The sequence below is a fragment of the Amphimedon queenslandica genome, unplaced genomic scaffold (assembly GCF_000090795.2).
Source record: "Amphimedon queenslandica unplaced genomic scaffold, v1.1 AMPQUscaffold_13435, whole genome shotgun sequence".
NCBI lineage: Eukaryota > Metazoa > Porifera > Demospongiae > Haplosclerida > Niphatidae > Amphimedon > Amphimedon queenslandica.
This window is the reverse complement of record NW_003546329.1, coordinates 112425-134498: the sequence shown is the minus strand read 5'-3', so window position 1 is coordinate 134498 and position 22074 is coordinate 112425. Positions and strand designations below refer to the sequence as shown.

The window sequence follows — 22074 nt, the reverse complement described above, 5'->3', positions numbered from 1 at the left end:
TATACAAGTTCATATTTCAGAGAATTGTCTCACTGTATTGAGCAATGCCTTACAGCACCTCAAGTGTACTGTGAGTTGACACTGTGTGTGTGTATTATTCCTCTTAACAATCCCTTCCCTTATAACAACAGGAGCCAGTGTCTGAGTTCCAGTTGTGGGTGAAGCTAGTGAAAGAGGACAAAGAAGAGTTATTGCAAGGTAATTGATATTATACTGTCATACCAAAAACGTCAATTAAATTTGTACTTGAAGTGTCAATTAATTTTACACATATTTGCATGTATCCATATAGACATAATGATAATGATTAATAATGATGATAATAAAATTACATTAATTATGCACAAATACCCATTATTATTATTATTATTTCGAGATTGAGTTTGTTTTAAATAAGAATTTTGTCTTCATTATAATCATCACAATCCATGCAGTCCTAAATCAGTTTGAGACCAGTCAGTCATGAAATAGATGTACAAGTAATATCAAGCTAGTAATTTGTACAGGGTAATTATTGGCCCTATGATAATACCATCGTGTCACAAATAGTAGATGAGTCTGTCTGTCTCTCCTCATACTACTAGTACAGGGTACATGTACAGTATGTGTGTACCTTTTTTGTATCGTCTGTGGACTTCGTACTTATTCGCATGATCCTTTGATCTGGCTCATCTGATACATGTAGATTTGTATAAATCCCATAATACCTGTCAGACACGTCTGGAGTATGTTATGATTTTTTATTAATGTAGAATGCAGAGTATGTGAGTATTCATCGTAAATGTATTTATTATCATCATCATCATTATTTAATATTATTATTATTGTTTTTACTATATTACCATTATTATTATTATCTCAAATGACACAAGTAGGTTAGGTAGAGTTATTATTATTGTTGTTGTTGTTATTATTATTATTATTATTGTCTTCTTCTCTTAATTATTACTTATATTCTTTTTCAGGTCACGAATGTATATTTGCTATTCAGAGCCATCACAATAGACACCAGATTGACCTCACTAATGACTCCAATCCTCAGCAACTCGAGTTTGTCGTGAGACGAAAGCCCCAGCACGACATAACACGGACTTCATCCAGGAGTGGACTGAGGAGGAAGATTAGAATGTTAAAGAAGAGATCATACAAGCCAGTCAAGTAAGTCATACTCTAATGAATGGGCACAGTACCAGTATATAGTGCTGAGTGTTTCATCAAAAATGACTTAAGTGACAATTCTCTATTTTTATACTTTTTTCTGATGCATATATACGTACTTATGTTGCGTGGAAAGTTTGAGCTGATTCTGATCATGATTGGATTTTTTACGAATTTTTAAAGTTACTCCGAAATTGGGCCAAATTCCCTGTACTATAGTACAGGGTTTTTGGCCAGATTTCACCAAAAATGACTATGAGAGAATTTTCCATTTTTATAATTTTCGGGTACATATACACGAGCTTATGCTGTGTAGCAAGTTTGAGCTGATTCCGATCAAAATTGGATTTTTTATTATTTTTTAAAATTGTATTAATTTTGTTATTCCTGAAAAAATTTTGATATATTGCTATTTTGTGATTACCCCATGTAACACAACCAGGAAGAAATAGATCTCATAATTTGCATGTATTAATTTTACTGTCTCTTTCTTTCTCAGAATGTTCTCGGTTCCATTGGAGGACATTATAGTGAATAATCAGCTCCCAGAGAAGCTACAAGAGATGCTGATAAGACTGTGGGTGGATGGAGCTACCACTTCAGGAATATTCAGACTCAATGGGAATGCAAGAAAAATAAGAGAAGTCAAAGAAGCCATTGATGGAAGTAAGTCCAATCTAATGTGTCCCTGTATTCATAAATAATGTAATCTCTCTCTCTCTTTTGCTTGTAGGAAAATCAGTTGATATTGCTGATGAAGGAATCCATGTCATCTCATCTCTACTTAAAGTAACTTTAATGATTATACTAATCTTCACTTTTAATAATTCTCTCTCTTTCTCTCTCTGATTTTAGGAGCTGTTAAGGAATGTTCCAGGTGGTATATTACCATCCTCCCGATACACTGAGTTTGTAGCTACTAATGACATTGCTGATGAAACCACTAGAATCCAACAAATCAGAAAGTAAGATAAACCTTCACATCTTCATCATTCCCCTCCCTCCTCTCTCTCCATTAGGGTATTGGGTAAACTCCCTGCACCTAATCAAGTATTTCTACGCTACCTACTGCCCCTCCTCCATCACATAGCCCAGTATGAGGAACTGAACAAGATGAGCACTACCAATCTTGCCATATGCTTTGCCCCCTCTCTCCTTGAGCCAGACTATTCCCTCGCAGTCATTAAGAACGAGGCCCCCACACTAGTCGAGTTCATGATAAGACACTCCATGGAGATATACAATAACGAGTTGCCTGAGCTCTTCCGTCAGGCTGATATAGGACCTTCTGAGGCCTCCGAGAGTGAGAGAGAAATGGGACCTGTACAATACGTTAAAGTTAAAGATGACGATACCTCAGGTGGGGGCACCATCTCCAGTAACGGCTCAAGGAAGTACTACCATCAGCGAAACTTGAGCATGGAGTCAACCTGTACCTCCGCCAGCGAGGACTCTTTCGATGAAGACGACCAATCGAGTTACCAGCACCTCTCACAGGCTGACGGGAACATGACTCTGTTATCAACCTCTTCAAGAGGTCAGGTCTCACTCCTGAGTGGCAGTATTAGCACTGGGGTAGAAGGAGACATGTCTGACAACGAGGATGATGAGAGTATGGGTGGTACTTATGATAGAACCAAGTGGCCGATCACGACACGTCAGGCTACTGGGGTCTGGTCCCGGCCGCCGTACTTAGATGCAAAATCAAGAAGACACTCGTTTGTATCTCAATCTCTTAGCACTAAACACTATACACCTGATCTAGCATCTTCATCGATACTGGGGGCAGGGGGAGGGGTTGGGGGTATCTCCCCTCTCTCTCGCTCAAGGAACTCCTCCCACGGGATTGGTTCTCCGATGTTCCCTCATCGTGTTGATCATTTAGACTCTGAGACCACGAGAGTAGGAGGAGGAGGAGGAGGAGTGATGCATCCTGATCCTGGGACCAGTAACAGCGGTAGCAGCAGCAGTGGGAGCGCTCGCAAGAAAAGAAAGAAGCCAGGTCACTCCAACTCATTCTCAAAGTCGTCAGATCTCCCCCACATAGAGCCACGCATCCCCCAATCAACCTCTTTCTCTTACGCTAACGATTACGATTCACTTTTACCGGCAGCCGCTGACAGTAGACCGCGGAGTCACACTGTAGCAACTAGTTCATCGTCTCGTCCCCTGACCCACTCAGTGACTGGTAGGGACACTCTAACAACATCACTTGAGGCCGGAGGTAGCAGCAGTATATCAGGCCCTGGGAGCAGGGTCTCCAGTGCTGGGATGACCCGCAGTGGAGGCTGGAATCAACAAGGACTCTCGTCAAATCGTCGGAGTGGCTCGCCTGATGATTCACTGGCAGAGTTCATGAACACTCCTTTCTCTAAGCTTAACCCAGAGCTCATTAAACAGACCATCAGTCATAGGTTTAATCTCACGACTACTGGAAGCACCTCTTCTACAGCTGATAAGAAAAGCTCACCACCTCCTGCAAAAGAAGACATTAAATCCTCAAGACTCAAAGAGAGCAGTGATACTAAGACCACACCTAGTGCCAGTAAATACTCTTCGTATCAGCAGCAATCCTCACCGTCTCACCAGAGACAAATGAAAAGAGTTGAATCGGTGGATTCAACTACTGCTAGCATTGACGACAGACCAGAGGCAGAGAGACACTTGAATAGCCTCCCACGCTCTCAGAACTCTACCGGGTCACTCGGGAGAAGGAGCATGTTTGCCACGAGTGATATCCTGTCCCTGGGTTACAATAACCAGTCAGAGAGTGGATCACAGCTCACTATTGGGAGTGGGGCCGGGTATAGCTCTGACACTGAGAGCTCTCCTAGCAGGACTTTAAACAGACCAGACAAACTCTCTGAGGTGACTGGCAGCCCGTACACTATACCATCACGATACTCCAAGTATAACAATGACAATAACACACCCTCACCAAAGGCTCCAGAGTCCTTTGACAGACCTCCATCCATTGAGGAACATTCTTTGCAGAAATCGCTAGACGACTCGTCCCGTCAGTCCAGATCTAGCTTATCTTACTCTACGCGTGAGTCCTACGTTAAGAAGAGATCCTCGCTGACGTCTCAGTCACTCTCAAGCAGCAAAGGCAGACACAGTGGAGGAGATTGGGAGCAGTCCGACGGTGACAGGAACTTTACTCGGTCTTTGCAAGAACCACCCGCTAGCGGCTCCTCATCTTCCGAAAAAATAATAACTCTCTCCTCAAAATCATTTGACGATAAGATCGGCCCCATGCCAGCACCTCACATTGGTACTAGACAGTTAGGCTCCAATTTAGCTTCGCACGATCATAAATCCCGCTCCATGCCTGGAGAGAGGAACGTTACTAGAAAGCATACTGTGGAAGGTAGAGGGACTGGGGCTGTCTCTTACGTGAAGACCGAGAGGGTTGTGCGTTACGAACTACCTGTCCCTAAGAAGATTCGGAGAATAAATCTCCGTGCTTACAATAACGCAAAGTAACTTTTTTCATCATATTGTGTCAATGACGCTTCTTCCTATTACTTTTCTATCAATTTTTGTCATTTTCTCATTGTGTATTCTTCTTGTCTATTATACATGTTAGAATATTATTATTATTATTATTATTATTATTATTATCAATATTATTATTGTTGTTTTAAGGCAGAACGTGCAATTATTCTTCTTTGTATTGTTTCTATTTTTGTTATAATATTTTATGTATTTTGACAATAATGCAACTGTTATTCATGTTTTTTGTAAACTGGAAAATACTATTATTATTAAGGCAAGCCTGAGCAACCAAGGATAAAAAGTTTGAGCTAAATTATATGTCATATGACCATTTTTAAAAGTAAAAAAGCAAAGACTATAGCATTTGCTTTCTTTGGAAAAATGGCTCTAAAATCACCCCCAACTTTAATTACATTGTATGTTGTTCTTATGCTATGTAAGTATGACAATTAAAATTTTTTTTACATTTTCTGATGCATGTTGATGTCCTTATGCTAATTAGAAAGCTCTGGTTTTAAGTTATGATCATTAAAAATTATGCCAATTCCTGAAAAATACACAAGGCTATAGGTCTAATCATAATTTTTTTTTAGAAAAATGGCCTTAAAATCACCCTCAATTTTTATTGCAATGTCCAATACACATTAAAAATACTGGACAATTAGACTTTCTGTATCATGCTTCTCTGAAGCTAGATTGCCACTAGACTTTTGCTAATTATGATTAATAATATTAAATCATGAACAACCACCAGCAAAAAATCAAGACACTTACTACTAGTACACAAATTAAAATATAGTTTCACATTAAGACAAGTAATAAAAAGTAGACCTACTACAGAGAAGATGTCTAGGAATTTAAATTAAAATATAGTCTACTTTGAGTTACTTCACTTTTTAATATTATGATTGTTTTTGGATCTATTGTCATCACCAGGCACCAAGTTCTGGTTATTATTATTTTCATGAAGTTCCCTTTTTTGATTGTGGTTTCTTTTTATAAATTTTAAATAGTGGTAATAGATTGATATGTATTACCATATTTTTTTAAAAACTTCTGGATCATCAGTCACTTGTACTGGCACTTCAAGCAGAGAGCTGCTCACAGTAGCTCTTTGTTTTTTTACAACAACATCATCATAGTGAAGGAGGAGGAGACGTACTAAAAATGGTAATTAAAAGGATTAAAAATCAGAGAGTATATAAATCAACTAACATGCCAGATTGAGAAACACTGATATCTTCTTTCTAAAAGGTAAATATAAAAAGGATTAAACATTACTCAATGTTAATACCTTATTAATACATCCTGCAGTAGTAGCATAAGTAACACTTTGATCAACAGTATGTATAGCATTACTATAAGTTATTTGACCAAGCTCAGCATGAGTAGTAACAGGAATATTGCTGTTACTAGCAGGCATGCTGACAGTATTATCCCTAAGAGTAACAGTACTAGTTGTGTATGGATAATCAATTGTTGTTGGTACGCTGCCACCAGGAATTGGCTGTGACATCAATAATTGAAGAGCATCAAGATACAGTATTAATAACCATTTCAACAATTTAAAGTATAGATCTAGATAAATTGTACTCAGCTGTATCTTCATATTAATTACATTATTATAGATACAATTGTCAGGAACTTACAATTTAAAAAATTACGAGCTACACTCACTTATGATTCATTATTATTGTAATAAAGTTGATGTGTATAATGAACCACTGTGCACCAATGTGGCAACTAGGCATGCAGGTACATGTATGAAATAGAATTTTACAGTATAATATTGGACTTTTCTTGAAGTATATTTTAAAGATTTTGCAAAAAATTAATTAGCTAGCCACATACTAAAATTAGAAAAAAAATTATGTCTCTGCCAGTAACACTGTTGTCATAATTATCAGGAATGCTGAAGGCACACAAAGTGCATCATACTTTTGGTGATATCAAATTTTTTGTTAAGTCTTGATTTCTAAAATCTCCTATCATGACATCAATCACATCATGCAATAAAGCAAATTATAATATTTACCCTTATTTCGTTTTTTCCTTTTCCTCAAACAAACACAAAGCATAGCATATATTGTTAATATAATGCATATTAGTAGTACAATACCACTGAATATACTGGCCATAAGAGGTACAATATAGGTGTTATCATTAATAGTTCCACCTATTATAATAACATATGAGTAAGTATACATTGTATGTATGTGTATGTGTTTATACTTGTTGGTGAGGTGGCTTCAGTTCCAGGTGTAACAGTGATTGTAGGAATAACAGTGGAATGAGGAAGAGCAGTAGTACCTAATGAAGAGGAATAATAATTATTATTATCATGTCATATTATACTTACTTTCACTTGTAATGCTAGATGAGGAAGAGGTAGAAAGTGTCACTCTAACAATTTCAACTAGTGTAGAATATTCAATAGCAGGTCCATTAAATGATCCATTCTTAACAATATCATAAGCAGTCACTGAATAATTACCACTTGTTGATATTGATATTATTGTATCATGTGATCCAACTATATTAAAGCATTCATTCATTCTGCTGATAGTATTAGTAAACATCACGTGACATCCATCAGCAGTTGACCCTGATACAAATACACACTGTACACTAACTGATCCATTGGTATATGTATTGTTAATGTTTAGACCAATAACCTGATATGTAGCTGAGAGATAGTGAGGTAGAATGTATTAATTGTATACTTACTAATGATGATATATGTCTCATATTTGAGGTTGTTTCTTAAGTTATAAATATGTACAGTATACTTGTATTCATTCGAAGGTGCTAATGTACGTTCATCATTGACAACTTCACCAGTACCAGTGAATATGTATTGATCGATAAGCTCACTATCACTAGTAATATTGAGAGAACTTATAGATTGTGATGGAGGACAACTTAACTAATATAAGATAAACCAATAAAATACATAATTAAAAAATTTACCTCAATAAAAACATTAGGAGTTAGAAAATTATCTTCATTTGTTGTAATAGTAGCATTATAACCAAGACCTATTATATAATGAGAAATGTCCAAAATAGCTTTCATTCATTCACTTACTTCCATTATTACTGACAGTATTATTAATTGATATGTATTGATCCACTAGTGCTGTTACACTGATGTTAAATGCATCACATTGTGAAATAAGATGCATTTCAATAATTGTAGAAGACACATCTAGAATGACATCTTGCTCTTCATCAGTAAATAATACTTGATAATTAACAGGTGATCCTTGAGGTATATCATTAGAGTAATAAGCAGGACGGGACCATCTTATTAGTAATGAATTATTTGTAGTGAAAATAAATTCTAAATCTTCAACTGACGATATACCTACAATAGTGTGAAATACACAATCCTTCTTATTTTAATGCCATTACTAACCCCTAATAGTTAATACACTGCCTGACATAACACGATTAAAAGGAAAAAAAGAAATCATTTCACAGCCAATTCCCAGGCCATCATTAATAGGTATTGCATTAACAGTCAGTACTGATGAGAAGTTAGTATTATTATTCTTGGTAGTAGTGACTGTTATTTCTCTTTGTTGTGCAATGGAATCATTCAGTACAACACTTTGTACATGCCAATTTAATATATCACCAACTCCTTTACAAGTAAATGCTGCTGTTGTATAGATAGGAGCTGTTACCGGTACAGGAGGCACTGTAATATTAACTAAATAGACAAAAATATTAAATTGGTGAATTTTGTTATTCTGAAAATTCCTGCCATATTAGCATAATAACTACTGATGCAATTAAATAATAATAATAATAATAATAAAGTGGCATATCTACTATGATCTAGGAGGCAACATTTTTTGCCACACTACCCATTGACTACTCACTAACATTGCTAAAACCAACTCGAAAATCAAACCGCACTTACCAGCAGGTTTAGCCTCGCCGCCGCCCTCGCGTATAAAGAAAAGACTTAATAAAATATAAAAAATAGGCGCAGCGGAACAACAAGAAACAGATGCCATTATCATGACGAATTCGATTACAGCGAAGGACGAGCAACTAAAAGTTGTACCAGGAGAAAGGGGACATTAACCTCGACACTAACACAACAGCAACATACTACATAGGCAATTTTTAGGATAGTGTCGCCACGGCACCACACCCATTTTAAATTTTAAATTTTGATTTATAAACCTCAATGTGTATTTTATGCTTCAAAAACTCAAATCACTGAATAAAAATCACAAAACAGTTTCATAATCTATGGTATCAGTGATGTGTTTATGTCCATATGCTGCACTGACTGTCTCATATGCTGGATTAACATCAATTTTGACACTCGACCTCTGATTAGAGTGGTGATTTTGCACCTGTAAAACTAGAAACCTGCAATGATCTAAAATTTAAGTAGCTATAAACCTTGTCCATATGCTGGATTATTATCAATTATTTCTTCAGTTACTAAAATAAATCAGATTACAGATTAACAGATATATTCTTATAGCTAAATCTACCTTCATTTCTGTTTTTTCGCCTCATACAAAAAGCTGCAATAGTGATTAGCACAATTATTAAAATAAAAATCAGAACTGCACCCACTACTGAACAGACTATAATAGGCAGTATTTGTACTCTACTACTTTCTGGTGATAAAACTGTGGTTTGCACTGTAAAAGCAACAGCTAGAATAGGATTTGTAAGTAGCTACATGCAATCTTTATACCTGATACTGAAGGAGATGACATTACTGTTTCATTGTCTGTCCACCATTCTAAATGAAAGAATAATAAAGTTATATTAATACCAGAGACTGCCATCATTACTATTTGTACTGCTAGCAAATGCCATTGAAGATGATGGAATAATTACAACTTCAACCAGTTTATGATATTGGACAGCAGGCCCATATAATGATCCATTAACAATATCATAGCCAGTTACATTATATACTCCACTGGTTGATAATGATATTATAGTGCTTTCTGATCCAGTTATAGTAAAATATTCATTCCTTCCATGACTAGTATTATTAAATGCCACATGACATCCATCAGCAGTTGATCCTGATACAAACACACACTGTACACTAACTGATCCATTGGCTTCAGTAGATACTAGCAGATCTTGTACATTATATGTAGCTTAGGAAAAAAATATGTCACATATGTATAATTGCAAATGTTGCTGCATAAGGCTTCAGCAAAATTTTGTTTTTTATTTATGCATTATATAGATTCTATATAGTGGCAGCCTAAAATGTTCATAGTTTCATGCTCAAGTAAGGATAAGGGGTGACTATTTTAGGCTAATCTTAATAAGACCACACAGATACTACAACCACTAATTTGTGAAAGTTGTAAGTTGTACATACTTACAGATAAACTTGATATCCTGATCTTCAGTAATCATCATCAAGCTCAATAGTTTCAATACAACTTGATAGTGTTGAAATGGCAATAAGTTTGCTGCTGAATAATTCATAGTTAAACTATCAATATCATTTGAACTTTTCTCAAAAAGCTGGATATTTTCAGAATAAACATTGTCATTATATGAAGCTTCTACTAATATAATCTTATTACACAGCAAGGGTGAGCATTTTATCTATTGTTTTTGAATTCATGATAAATAGCATTTGATATTCTCTTACTTTAAGCAAAATAATGGATTCATCAAATGTCTGAAAAATTTCCTGAATTTTAATGCTACAATCTATTGAAAATACCATAAATCTATAAAAGCTACAAAGACTCACTTCCGTAATTCTCTTTTGTTTCATTAATAGATGTGTATTGACTAACGTGTGCTGTTACACTAACACTAAATGTATCACATTGAGTGATGTTATGAACTTCAACCAAATTTGTGTTGGTTTTAATTGTGTTTTCTTCATCGCCAACAGTAACATGTATTTTATAACTAACAGAAAAGTCAATGGGAATATCATTAGAGAAGTAAGCAGGAGGTGACCATGTTATGATCAGTGAGTTGTTTGAGGAAAAGTTAATGAAAAGATCTCTAACAGATGAAATACCTATTAATATATAAATAATATTAATTATAAGTATAATTTACAACCCCTAATAGTTAGTTCACTGCTTGATATAACACGATTAAAAGGAAGCAAAGTAATCATTTCACAGCCAATTCCCAGGCCATCATTAATAGGTATTGCATTAACAGTCAGTACTGATGAGAAGTTAGTATTATTATTCTTGGTAGTAGTGACTGTTATTTCTCTTTGTTGTGCAATAGAGTCCATCAGTACAACACTTTGAACATGCCAATTAAAAATATCACCAACTCCTTTACAAGTAAATGTTGCTGTTGTATAGATAGGAGCTGTTACTGGTACAGGAGGCACTGTAATAACTAAATAGAAAGAAATAAAAAGGTAATGAGACAGTCAAAGAAAAAATATTTACCAGCTCCATCCACTGAGAGGCATACTATAACCAACAAAAGTACCAGCTTATTCTCACCCATCTTCTTGACTACAAGGTATATCTATCACAACACAATTCTACTTCCTGTGATAATTGCAAATAATACTGAAAGAAACTCTAATCCAAAACAACATTATTGACACATATTGCCCTTGTACTTTATAAAAGTTTGTGATCTGGTCAATGCACATTAATTTATATGGCTTTAGTTTCAACTATAAATGTAAGAATTAAATACCTAATAACAGCTGTAATAAAAATTCATTATTAATTTTGAATTTTAATGGTTGTTAGAATATAAAGGTAAAAAATAAAAAAATTAAAAATTAAAGGATCAAAAAGTCTATGTGAAAATGGATTAGTGTAAGATTTTTTTGACCAAATGTCTGACACATCTGACTGACAATTGTAATCTTTAAACACCGGCCTTTTTTGCATATCTCTCACATTATAGATACTATGCTCTCATGCAAGTTCTCTAATACAATCAATGTACAATCAAGGGTTCATATAATCATATTCTATGAACTGATAAAGTAGGGAGTTTTAATGCGTGGGTGGTTACAAAAAGTTAGCCACCCACGCACCTACTGTTCTAATTGCTAGTTTGGAATTTTTTATAAATAGGAGGACTATTATATTTTTTGCCTTATTGAATCTACAAAAATAAAATATAATTTAGGTAAAACCTTTCACTGTAGATGCTGCATCAAAATATGGAGGAGAGGAAAAAAGGAAAACTTGTAGAAGGAAAGTAAAAGTTACTCTCTTGTATGGTCCTCCTCCTCTTGTCGGAGAATAACTCAACTCAAGTAGATCTATAGTCAGGTCTTAGGTTTATTGCAATAATGTTAGTAGGTCTAGAGTCTATGTAGAATTTTTAATGCTAGTGGGCTAGCAGTGGCCTAATGCATATATTATCTCATTATAGATGGTCTCAGTCATCAACTATAGTTAGATAGCTTATACTTTTCTTCAAAAAATGGATCCAATTTTATTGTAATGACCCCAAAATCACCCCCAATTTTTAAATAATTTTTTATGCACAAACGTGTCTTTGAAAGTTTGAGTTGATTCTGACTTAGTTATGAGTATTTTTTTAAAAAGGCCAATTTATGAAAATACCCAAGGCTATAGCTCAAGCTTTTTTTCAAAAAATGACTCCAAAATCACTCCAAATTTTATTACATTTTCTGGTACATATTGATGTCTTTCTGCTACGTGGAAAGTTTGAGCTGATTCCGACTTCAATTGTTGATGTAATCAAACTGCAAAGAAATATTTATAGCACTTCCTGTGATGCTAACTTCTACATTCATAACATGTACCACCACAAACAGGATCTACTGTAAATTACAACAATTCTTTGTATCAAAAATACTGAAAGAAGTGCAAAACTGTGCAAAAATGTATATGATAGGGTCAAGTGGGTGAAAATAAGTGAAGTATATAGTCTAATAATAACAATTATAATAATATAATAATAATAATGTCAGTCGGTTTCATCTGCCACTCCATTACTAGCTGATATACCGGAATCCAGTGAGTTCAATTGACATACAGAGAGATGACCGTTAGTAGTAATACTGGGACTAGTTTGTGTCTGGGTAAAGAAGATTGGCGACGTCTCATTCTTTTTACTACTAGACTGAGCCGGTGAATTTGATTGATACTTAAGATAGCTAGAGTTATTATTAGAATGCATTACATGCATGTCATGAGATTGGATCATGTCTGATACAGCAGTGGTTTCCTCTCTCTCATCCTCATTGCTAGTAAATTCCTCCTCCTCTTCTTCCTCTGACTCTGTTGCTTCATCTTCTTCCTCTTTCCCTTTAGCATTCCCATCACAAGTCATGATGAAGTCATTCTCCTCTTCTGTGTGTTGCTGGTGTACTACTGCCAGCGTGAGAGGAGAGCCTCCAGTCTCACTCCTAAGAGTGTCCACTTCCTCTCTCTGTCCTCCTGATACCCAACCAACAGATGAAGGGATCTCAGTCTCCCCTTCGTCGTTTCCTTCTTGATCGGACTCTTCGTCGTCTGATTCTTCAGTTTCGGACTCGGAGGAGGATGAGGATGAACTGCTTGAGAGTTGCTGCAACGATCTGTTCATCCTAATGAGGACACTATCAGTAACTGTGAGCTTTCTGTGAGTCTCCTCTTCTCTCTCAGGAGGATAGCAAACCTCTTCCTCCTCCTCCTCTTGCTCTTTGCTTTCATCATTTCCATTGGAAGATGGCGACTGATGTCTTTCTTGAGTGCTTTGTTTAGCATACCTGATAATGTACTCTGGGTTGATGCTCAGTGGAGGTATAGAAGCATCAGTCGGTGGGTTAAAATCAGGTATCACTCTTCTGACTGCTTCTAGCCACAGCTCCTGGACTTGAGCTGACTCCAAGAAGTGGCTCATGATGGTGTTAGATTTCTTTGCAAGTTCTGGATCAACTTTATCCATTTTTTGTTGGTTGAGAAGAGCCCTCTCCTGCCTAAGCTGCTTAAACCATTCCTCATTCTCGTCAATACTCTCATAAATATTGTTATCTCCTCCTCCTGAACTAATCTTCCGTTTCGTTGGACTGCCAAGCATTGACTTGGCTCGCCTGTTCATTTTATTAGGCGAAGGAGGGAGTGGCCTAACCACAGGTACAAAACCACGGCTACTGCCTTCATCAAACGACTGGAAGGGACGATAAGAGGGTGAGACTACTTTTTGACTGTGTCTCGGAGAGGGAGAATGATGTGGACTGCTCTCTACGTTAGTCTGTTCTTTGGAACGGGATCCAAGACTTGTCACCGACTTCAGTTTATCGATCACGGACTGTGCGGCATGGGCAGGCATTGATATGCTCCTTGGCTTATTACTGCTCCCAGAGAGAATGTCCTCTAGACTCACTCCTGATCTCATTGTCAGGTACTCCTCGTCCGCAGCAGGTATGCTGGCATAAAGGTTCTCTTTCTCGGGCGAGTTCCTAGCACTTCGTGACATGTGAGCTGGGAGTGTATTCACTGGCATTAGTAGAAGGCTGCGGTAGCCACCACGGGATGGTAGAGTTGAGGAAGAATGAGCATGTAGTAGCGGATCTGGGGTTTGACTTTTCGAACGATAGCTATCTTCGGTAGCACCTCCGGCGATGGAGCCATCAGGATCATCAATGTCATCAATCTCAGCAAATGAGCCGCTACCGACTGAACTGGTGTCATCTTTAATGACTGACATACCCCCGGTACCTTCTCCTTTGGTCGATTGATCTATGAGGATACGTGGCCCACAGTCAAGAGACGACTCCTCGCTGTTACCTGTATTTATGAGACTAGATAGTCCCACTAGTAGTGGACTCTCTTTCCGTAGGGTGGTCGGTTTCTTTGCAGGAGGAGGAGGGAGAGGAGGAGGAACTGGGGAGACAAGAGGAGGGGCAGAAGGAGGAACAGGAGGTAGGACTTCGTGTGAAAAACCTAATGAGAACAACAAAGATATTGTATTATCATCATAATTTTAAAAAGACATTTTATATGTAATGCTTGTTGAACAAAACTATTTACATATTAAATAGCACTGGAATTTTAAAAATATAATAAATATTTTCAGGTGGTGTACAAGAGCACTTCCTGTTCTTGTTCACACCTTAAGGTGTAAACAAGGTGTTAAAAACAATGTGTAATTTTTAATACTAGCTTGTTTATTTTTATTTGAAAAAGTATTTTTAAAAGCTCAAAACTCAAAAAAATTATTTGGAATTGACTCAAAATTTCAACACAATATAAAAACAATGTTATGTATCAGAAATTGAGTATAAAGTCTATATTTATTTTTAAACATATTTTTTAAGATGTTCAAAACTCTGATTAAACGTCATTCAAATTTTATTGAGAAATACTCAACAACACTTCAAATAACAATCAACACTAGAAAGCTCATCTAGTGGTCCTTAATGTCTATGAGGATTCAGTTATTTCTTGAAAATTCATTTTGACTGGCCCATCATCTATTAATGTAATTTGTGGGGTCTAATTGAGCTATGTCCTTCAGGTCAAGAATGCAAAACTTATTGAATTACAAGAAAATTTCAAACTCATAAAGCATAACTGGTGACACAGGTGACGCAACTAAATGGCATTCTTTAAATAACAGTGGCTTATAGTGTGCCAAAAATTTTATACCAGAGATAGCGACAAATTACCAGTCACACTACAAATTATGACACACAGTACATTTAAATGTATACAGTCTGTGGTAGTGGATACGGTCTAGTGTCATTCATGCATGTTATATTACTGTCATAACATCAAGGTCATTTACTATACTTTGCGAATAACCACAAGACTCCAACAATAAAATTCATATTAAGATGAAATAAGTATTTCCCTTAACATAAATTAAGGTCAAAAGAGAAAAGTCATTATTATAATACTTGAAACGGCACCAATTAATATGCAATGAAGCCTACACCATGCACAAGTATACATAGTGTTCATTCCTTCATTACAGAGAATTGCTACTACAGTCTCACATGTATAATAATAATAATAATAATAATAATAATATTAATAGTATTTTGGTTTGTAGGGCTCTCCCTTTCTGTTTTTATTGTACTGTTGCTTGTTACTTTATAATAATAATAATAATAATAATAATAATAATAATAATAATAATAGTAATAATAATAATAATAATGAAAATAATAATAATAGTAATAATAATAATAATAATAATAATGACAATAATAATAAATAATATTTACCTGGTTGTTTAAGCAACTGTGGTGAAGTGAATGCTCTTTCTCTAAATGATCTCGATCTTGTACTCACAAAACTGTCGTCCATTTGAAACGGTATGGCCGGCCGTGTCTTGGTCCTCGGTAGTTTACAAGACAAGGACTTGTCCTGTTTAGAGTTTAGTATCTCCAGTTCTCTACGAACATCAACCGGTCTGAGATAAGGAGAGGCCTCGCTGCAGGCACTCTCCCTCCTAATGTCACCAACAAGCCGACTCCCAACTCCTTCGACCTCCTCTCCCTCCTCCTCTTCCTCAAACAGAGTCCCAGTCGCCTCCACTAGCAGGCAATCCATTGAATTCGATAGACGTCGATGCAGATATGGGGCTCCCCCTCCACTACTAGTGAAGCTGCTCGCAGAGTCGTCGAGCTGTGGGTGGGACTTTGTGATTGACTCAGTAGAAGAGAGACGACGTGAAGGAGAGAATTGTTCCTGAGTGGGCAAGGGAGGGAGCGTCCGATACCTGAACCTAAGACTAGCATCACGCGGCATCTCGTCAAGGAGTGTATCGGGTATGTTTACTAACAGCTCAGACGAGCGATTCATTAACGTTCTAGTTGGCGAGAATAACACAACTTTAGTGGGTGTGGTTTGATCCATGGAGAGAGAGGGTATGCTACTAGTGGGGGGAGGAGGAGGAGGGGAGACAGCATCAGTGGGTAGAGTAGGGGTCTTTGTGGGCGTGGTCAAAGGAGGAGTCGGAGCGGTGGGGGATCCATAGAAAGTTCCTTTACTGTTTGGAGTTGAAGGAGGCGTGTACAAGAAATCATAAACAGAGTCGTTACTAGAATATAGAGAGAAGAAAATATATAAATAAAACACTCGTGACAATAACGATCATGCTAAACAAGTTGTTAATGGACTACCCGAGGGAGTGTGAGGTGTACACATGTACATGCAACCCAAAGGCCAAGGAATGATACAACATAATTAAGTACATGGAAGGAACTACATGACAATTTGTCAGTAAAATAATTGTAACATCAAGAACAATGCCAGTCACTATAAATAAGAATAGGGACGGTAAACAATTACGCTGCTATGCATCAAGAATTAGGTCACTCAATTTACAAAAAATATTTTTATAGTGATATATAATAATAATAATAATATACACAGACACCTGTCGTGTACAATGACACAACATTCAAATGGTATGAATTCCTATAAACCAACGTCCTATGAAAACTGATAACTGCTGTAGATATGAAATAATTTCAAGAAGGAAAGAGAGGGGAGTGGATGAACAGACAATACAGTAACCTTATACCATAAGATGCGAGGGAGAGACTGGGAAAGTGTAAAATCAGAAGAGAGTGTATGTGACATGTCCAGAGAAGGCGTTAAAAGGATATCAGCTATCAATCAATGGGTATAGTGGGAAATGTAGAGGGTACAAGTATGGAGGAGTATATGTAACACTTTACGGTTCACCAGTTGGAATGAACACACAATCAATGCATGGACACGAATTCAACACGCAGAAGTAATTTCTTAAAGCACACACATGTACCCTCTTTATAGTATTTCCCTCCTTTTTACCTCATATTACTAATCCTATAATTTGCTTTGAGCATGGACACATTGGACAGAGGATGATATCCAGGTGGTACATAGGAAGCCAATAGCTTCAGTATTGACAAGTGGTAGACAGACAAACCATAGTATTACTACAGTGGAAGGATATCTTATTATTTAAATGCTTTGATACATGTACACATGTGTGCTGTGAAGGTCTCTAATCATGTTTACATTGAGTCAACCACAAAGGAAGAGGGTAATATGAGGACCCTCTCTCTTTCTCTCTTTATAAATAGCTTAGTCCACTACTTAAGGACTTGCTAACTATGCTGCTAAACAGCAATAAAATGGTGGTGTGAAAATCACTAGGAACTTCCTGTGATCCCATCCCTAAACCAACAATTATAGTGACACATGTCAGTAAGTGTATATAAATGTGAGTATAGTGGGAAAGGATGAGTGTGTTTTGAGTCAGTCAGACTCCAGTCCATATTGGGACTACTAATTGATGGGATCCCCGTTGCCTCCAGCCAATGACCTGTGGCATGCATAATAAACTTGTTTACTTAAGAAGAGAGGAGAGAGAGAGAGAGATTGCAAATATTAGGATCAAACAAGGAAACATGATTTATTATCTGGACACTAATTCTTTAAATATTTATGCAGAAATGCACCTCTATATTGATATGGAAACAAGACACATAATAATTAGATGTCATGTCTACAGTTGCTTGTTAGCATGCTCCTGTGCATATTATATGCATTCATGTATAATTCCAAATTCCAAATTCCAATGTACATGTGATAAATGGAGATATATTCATCTAGGCATGAGTGCATGTTCATATCAATGTAGTATAATTATAAGCTGCCAGTGTACATGTATCCTATTGCATAATTCTTTACGTGTGTGTATGTGTGTTTACTTGAGGTGTGACAGTGTGCGTCTGTGTGAACTTAGAGAATTTAACAAAGAACTATCTCATTTCCTGTCCACATAATGCGATGCACATGATCATCGAAGTTGATGATAAATCATTATCAGTCGCATAGCAGCATTCTTCACTCAAAACAATATAAATTCTATCAACCAAACAGTCCCCCACATCAGCATACATGTCTCATAATAAAAAGCCAAACCCTTTTTTTGGTGTTAAAACAGACTCTGGAAATCATAACAATAATGTTATCATCATCCTCCCCCCATTAGCTATTAATGTCATACATGAATTCACATGCAAAAACTTGCATAATAATCGTATTACTGAGATGATAATTCATAATCATATTACCTGAGGTCTGGGTGATTGCTGAATGCTTCCAGTAATTTGCTTTGAAACTCTTTTGATGACAAGCGGCGCTTCGCTCGTAATTCCTGCACCTTGAGCTCCATGAGTCTCTGGCAGAAGAGCTTCTTTGCTTCTTTGATTCCCAAAACATCCACCACTTTCACACAGACTGGATTGGCTTGAAGATAAGGCCATACGTCGCTCCACTCTGTGTTGAAGTCAGACACAGAGTCCTTTATTAGCTGATTAAATGAGTTGGTGGAGTATGTCACATCCTTACTACGAGACTGGACAATCTGGTGATAACTCCCAATGCTTTTACTGTAGCTCTTCTTTTTGCTCGTGTTAATGACAAGAGAGAAAGCCTCTTCAATGTTGATGCCTTCTTTAGAGGAGGTTTCGATGAATGGCAGTGGTTTCTTGGCTACGGTGGCGGCAAGATTAGCACCTAGCTGTATGCGGCCCTCGTTCACTTCGTCACACTTTGTACAAGCAATGATGACCCTACACTTGGTTCTGATCAATTCCTTGACAAGTTTTGTAAGGAACTCCACCTGTATCTTAACATTCTCTCCCTGGAGAGTTGGGTCATAGAGTACAATGAAACTCGGTGGGCTGGCCTTTCCATCACTGAACTCGTGGTTAGGGAAGAGCTGAGTGGCTCTCGAGGACTTGTTGTGTTTGAGCGAACTGGGAATAGCATACTCCTCCTCGTCGTGTAGCCTGTATGCTACCTTTCCACGGGAGATGAAGTGAGTGGAGGATGCCCTCTCTATATAGCCACGTTGGTCTGTGCTGCTAGTGAGAGGAGACCCGGGTACGTCAAGGCTGTAAAACTCTGTCTGTTCTACAACTTGAAAGCGGACCTTGCTCCCGTCTTGCATTCTTTTTGTAGCAGCTCCCCAGTACAAGAAATGGTCTCCGTTGTAGATTGGCTCGTCTCTCCATTCGTCCTCGCTGAGCACTGAGGGGTGCTGGAGTTTAAAGCAGTCAGGACGAACAAAGCGATTGCAGAAGCAACTTTTACCAATGCCTTCTCCCCCGAGCCCTGGTGAAACGCTCCCGGGGCTATTCGAACCGCCAGAAGAGAACACGCAGCGTGGACAACTCACAACGACTACCTTGTGAACTTTGAGCGCCATAATGAAGGACGAGGAGGGAAGAGTAGAGTGAGTGAGAATAGTAACAACTTGCTGTACTATTTACAAGAATGCGGTCAATACATAATAATTGATCATTAATGTTCATTAAATTTATTAGCCACGCCCACATCTCCACATCACTTGTAATAGGTTTTTATAATGACAAGTAGCTATGAACACAAGGAAACACAGCCATGCACCTACTTTGCAATTATTCCAGTAAACAATGACACTACAAGTCTAAAACCATTGGACAGCATTTACATTGTATTTATCAATCATTATTGTGATTGTTGTTTAAGCTATAATGGTAGGTCTAGATCAGTTTGAAACGAGATTTGATCCATCAAAGAGCATTTATTAAATCAAATATCAGTATTTGTGTGTGTTTACATGCATATGTGCGGTGTGGCCTCATAGCTATTTCCTGCAAGTGTCATTCTCACAGCTAACATCATTCTCAAAAAATTCCTTAAATTTTGATGAAATTACTATTTTATTGAGCTTGTTCATTTGTGGATGCAAACAATTAATCTTGTAATGAGAGTAATGCAGTAATAAGAGACTGCTTTAATTGTAATGAAGTGTTGAATCAGCTCAATTAATATTAAGCTATAGCATAAGAATATGCTTTTTAATATGCATCAGAAAAGTGTAATAAAAATTGAGAACTCTCTTAGCCATTTTTGATGAAATACCCTGTACTATACTTATACTATAAGTATAGTACAGGGTACAGGGTATTTCATCAAAAATGGCTAAGAGAGAGCTGACTTATACCGTATAGCTGGAAAAGTTTGCGGGAATTATATTTTGCAATTTTGTACCCATATAGCTAATTTTAATGTTTGTGGAATTTAATTTTGCTAGTGTAGGCATGAACTGTTGATACACCCATTACTTATGATGCTTTGCGGAATTGAATTGTACGTTTTTATGATGAACAGCAAACAGCAAAATTAAATTCCAGCAAATATTTCCAGCTATACGGTGCTAGTCTATAGCCCATTGTCTTTGGCCCACTTTGGAGCTAGCGACTGTTAAAAAATATAATTTTGATCAAAATCATTTCAACATTTTTACACAATAAACATAAAAAATCATTTTGTCATATAAATGTACGTCCCATTCGCATTTGTTAGGTGCATTGTCAAACTCATTAATAATAAAAAATGGAATTCTTTTTATCATTATCATCTTTGGCCTGATTTTAGTAAAAATTTATAAAAAAAATCTGCACATAGTAGTGGGACTTTTACTTAATTTTTAGCAATTATTTTTTAAAATCAGAAAAAAATTTGAAAATAAAGAGTTGGGGCCACTTTTACAAATGTGCCATTTTTTGAAAAATACCCAAGGCTAGCCCATGGTTTTTTCCAAAAAATGGCTCTGAAGTCACCCTCAATTTTTATTATATTTTTTGATACATATTGATGTTCTTATGCTGTGTAGAAAGTTTGAGTCGACTCCGACTTTAATTTTTTGAGTTATGGCTGATTTTTTTAATATGCTGTTTTTAAAAAAATACCCATGGCTATAGCCCATGGTTTTTTCCGAAAATGGCTCTGAATTCACCCCCAATTTTTATTACATTTTTTGATACATATTGATGTTCTTATGCTGTGTAGAAAGTTTGAGTCGACTCCGACTTCAATTTTTTGAGTTATGGCTGATTTTTAAAATATGCCATTTTTTGAAAAATACCCAAGGCTATAGCCCATGGTTTTTTTCAAAAAATGGCTCCGAAATCACCCCCAATTTTTATTACATTTTTTGATACATATTGATGTTCTTATGCTGTGTAGAAAGTTTGAGTTGATTCCGATTTTAATTTTTTGAGTTATGGCTAATTTTTAAAATATGCCGTTTTTTGAAAAATACCCAAGGTTATAGCCCATGGTTTTTCCAAAAAATGGCTTTGAAATCACCCCCAAATTTTTATTACATTTTTTGATACATATTGATGTTCCTATGCTCTGTAGAAAGTTTGAGTTGATTCCGATTTCAATTTTTTGAGTTATGGCTAATTTTTAAAATATGCTGTTTTTTGAAAAATACCCAAGGCATAGCCCATGGTTTTTTTCCAAAAATGGCTCTGAATTCACCCCCAATTTTTATTACATTTTTTGATACATATTGATGTTCTTATGCTGTGTAGAAAGTTTGAGTCGACTCCGACTTCAATTTTTTGAGTTATGGCTGATTTTTAAAATATGCCATTTTTTGAAAAATAGTTTTTTTCAAA

The 22074-nt window shown here is 36.5% G+C and overlaps 4 protein-coding genes across 5 annotated transcripts; 1 reads left to right on the top strand and 3 right to left on the bottom strand.

The window, feature by feature from the left end:
- The first annotated feature begins 6 nt into the window (after window positions 1–6).
- On the top strand, window positions 7–4914 carry LOC109581524 (serine-rich adhesin for platelets-like). The gene is made up of 7 exons (XM_019995704.1): window positions 7–70; window positions 132–198; window positions 966–1158; window positions 1658–1824; window positions 1892–1947; window positions 2014–2123; window positions 2178–4914. Exons 3-7 carry the CDS (start codon window positions 1127–1129, stop codon window positions 4642–4644), a joined length of 2832 nt encoding a protein of 943 aa, XP_019851263.1. The 5' UTR covers window positions 7–70; window positions 132–198; window positions 966–1126; the 3' UTR covers window positions 4645–4914.
- Window positions 4915–6445: 1531 nt separating this feature from the next.
- LOC109581526 (uncharacterized) lies at window positions 6446–8793 on the bottom strand. Its single transcript, XM_019995707.1, has 9 exons — window positions 8584–8793; window positions 8074–8370; window positions 7744–8022; window positions 7627–7694; window positions 7384–7582; window positions 7016–7342; window positions 6889–6966; window positions 6692–6832; window positions 6446–6641 (listed from the first exon to the last, which is right to left on the bottom strand). Exons 1-9 carry the CDS (start codon window positions 8684–8686, stop codon window positions 6589–6591), a joined length of 1545 nt encoding a protein of 514 aa, XP_019851266.1. The 5' UTR covers window positions 8687–8793; the 3' UTR covers window positions 6446–6588.
- Window positions 8794–8857: 64 nt separating this feature from the next.
- Window positions 8858–11179, bottom strand: LOC109581525 (uncharacterized). Of its 2 annotated transcripts, none has more exons than XM_019995705.1 (10): window positions 11084–11179; window positions 10737–11030; window positions 10414–10692; window positions 10309–10370; window positions 10034–10262; window positions 9482–9799; window positions 9382–9429; window positions 9173–9340; window positions 9078–9119; window positions 8858–9036 (listed from the first exon to the last, which is right to left on the bottom strand). In XM_019995705.1, exons 1-10 carry the CDS (start codon window positions 11142–11144, stop codon window positions 8900–8902), a joined length of 1638 nt encoding a protein of 545 aa, XP_019851264.1. In that variant the 5' UTR covers window positions 11145–11179; the 3' UTR covers window positions 8858–8899. The 2 variants fall into 2 exon arrangements, with proteins under 2 accessions (XP_019851264.1, XP_019851265.1); XM_019995706.1 differs by having other exon boundaries at window positions 9173–9325.
- A 1269-nt stretch (window positions 11180–12448) lies between these two features.
- LOC109581523 (uncharacterized) lies at window positions 12449–19927 on the bottom strand. Its single transcript, XM_019995703.1, has 3 exons — window positions 18691–19927; window positions 15844–16661; window positions 12449–14557 (listed from the first exon to the last, which is right to left on the bottom strand). Exons 1-3 carry the CDS (start codon window positions 19827–19829, stop codon window positions 12597–12599), a joined length of 3918 nt encoding a protein of 1305 aa, XP_019851262.1. The 5' UTR covers window positions 19830–19927; the 3' UTR covers window positions 12449–12596.
- Window positions 19928–22074: the final 2147 nt, after the last annotated feature.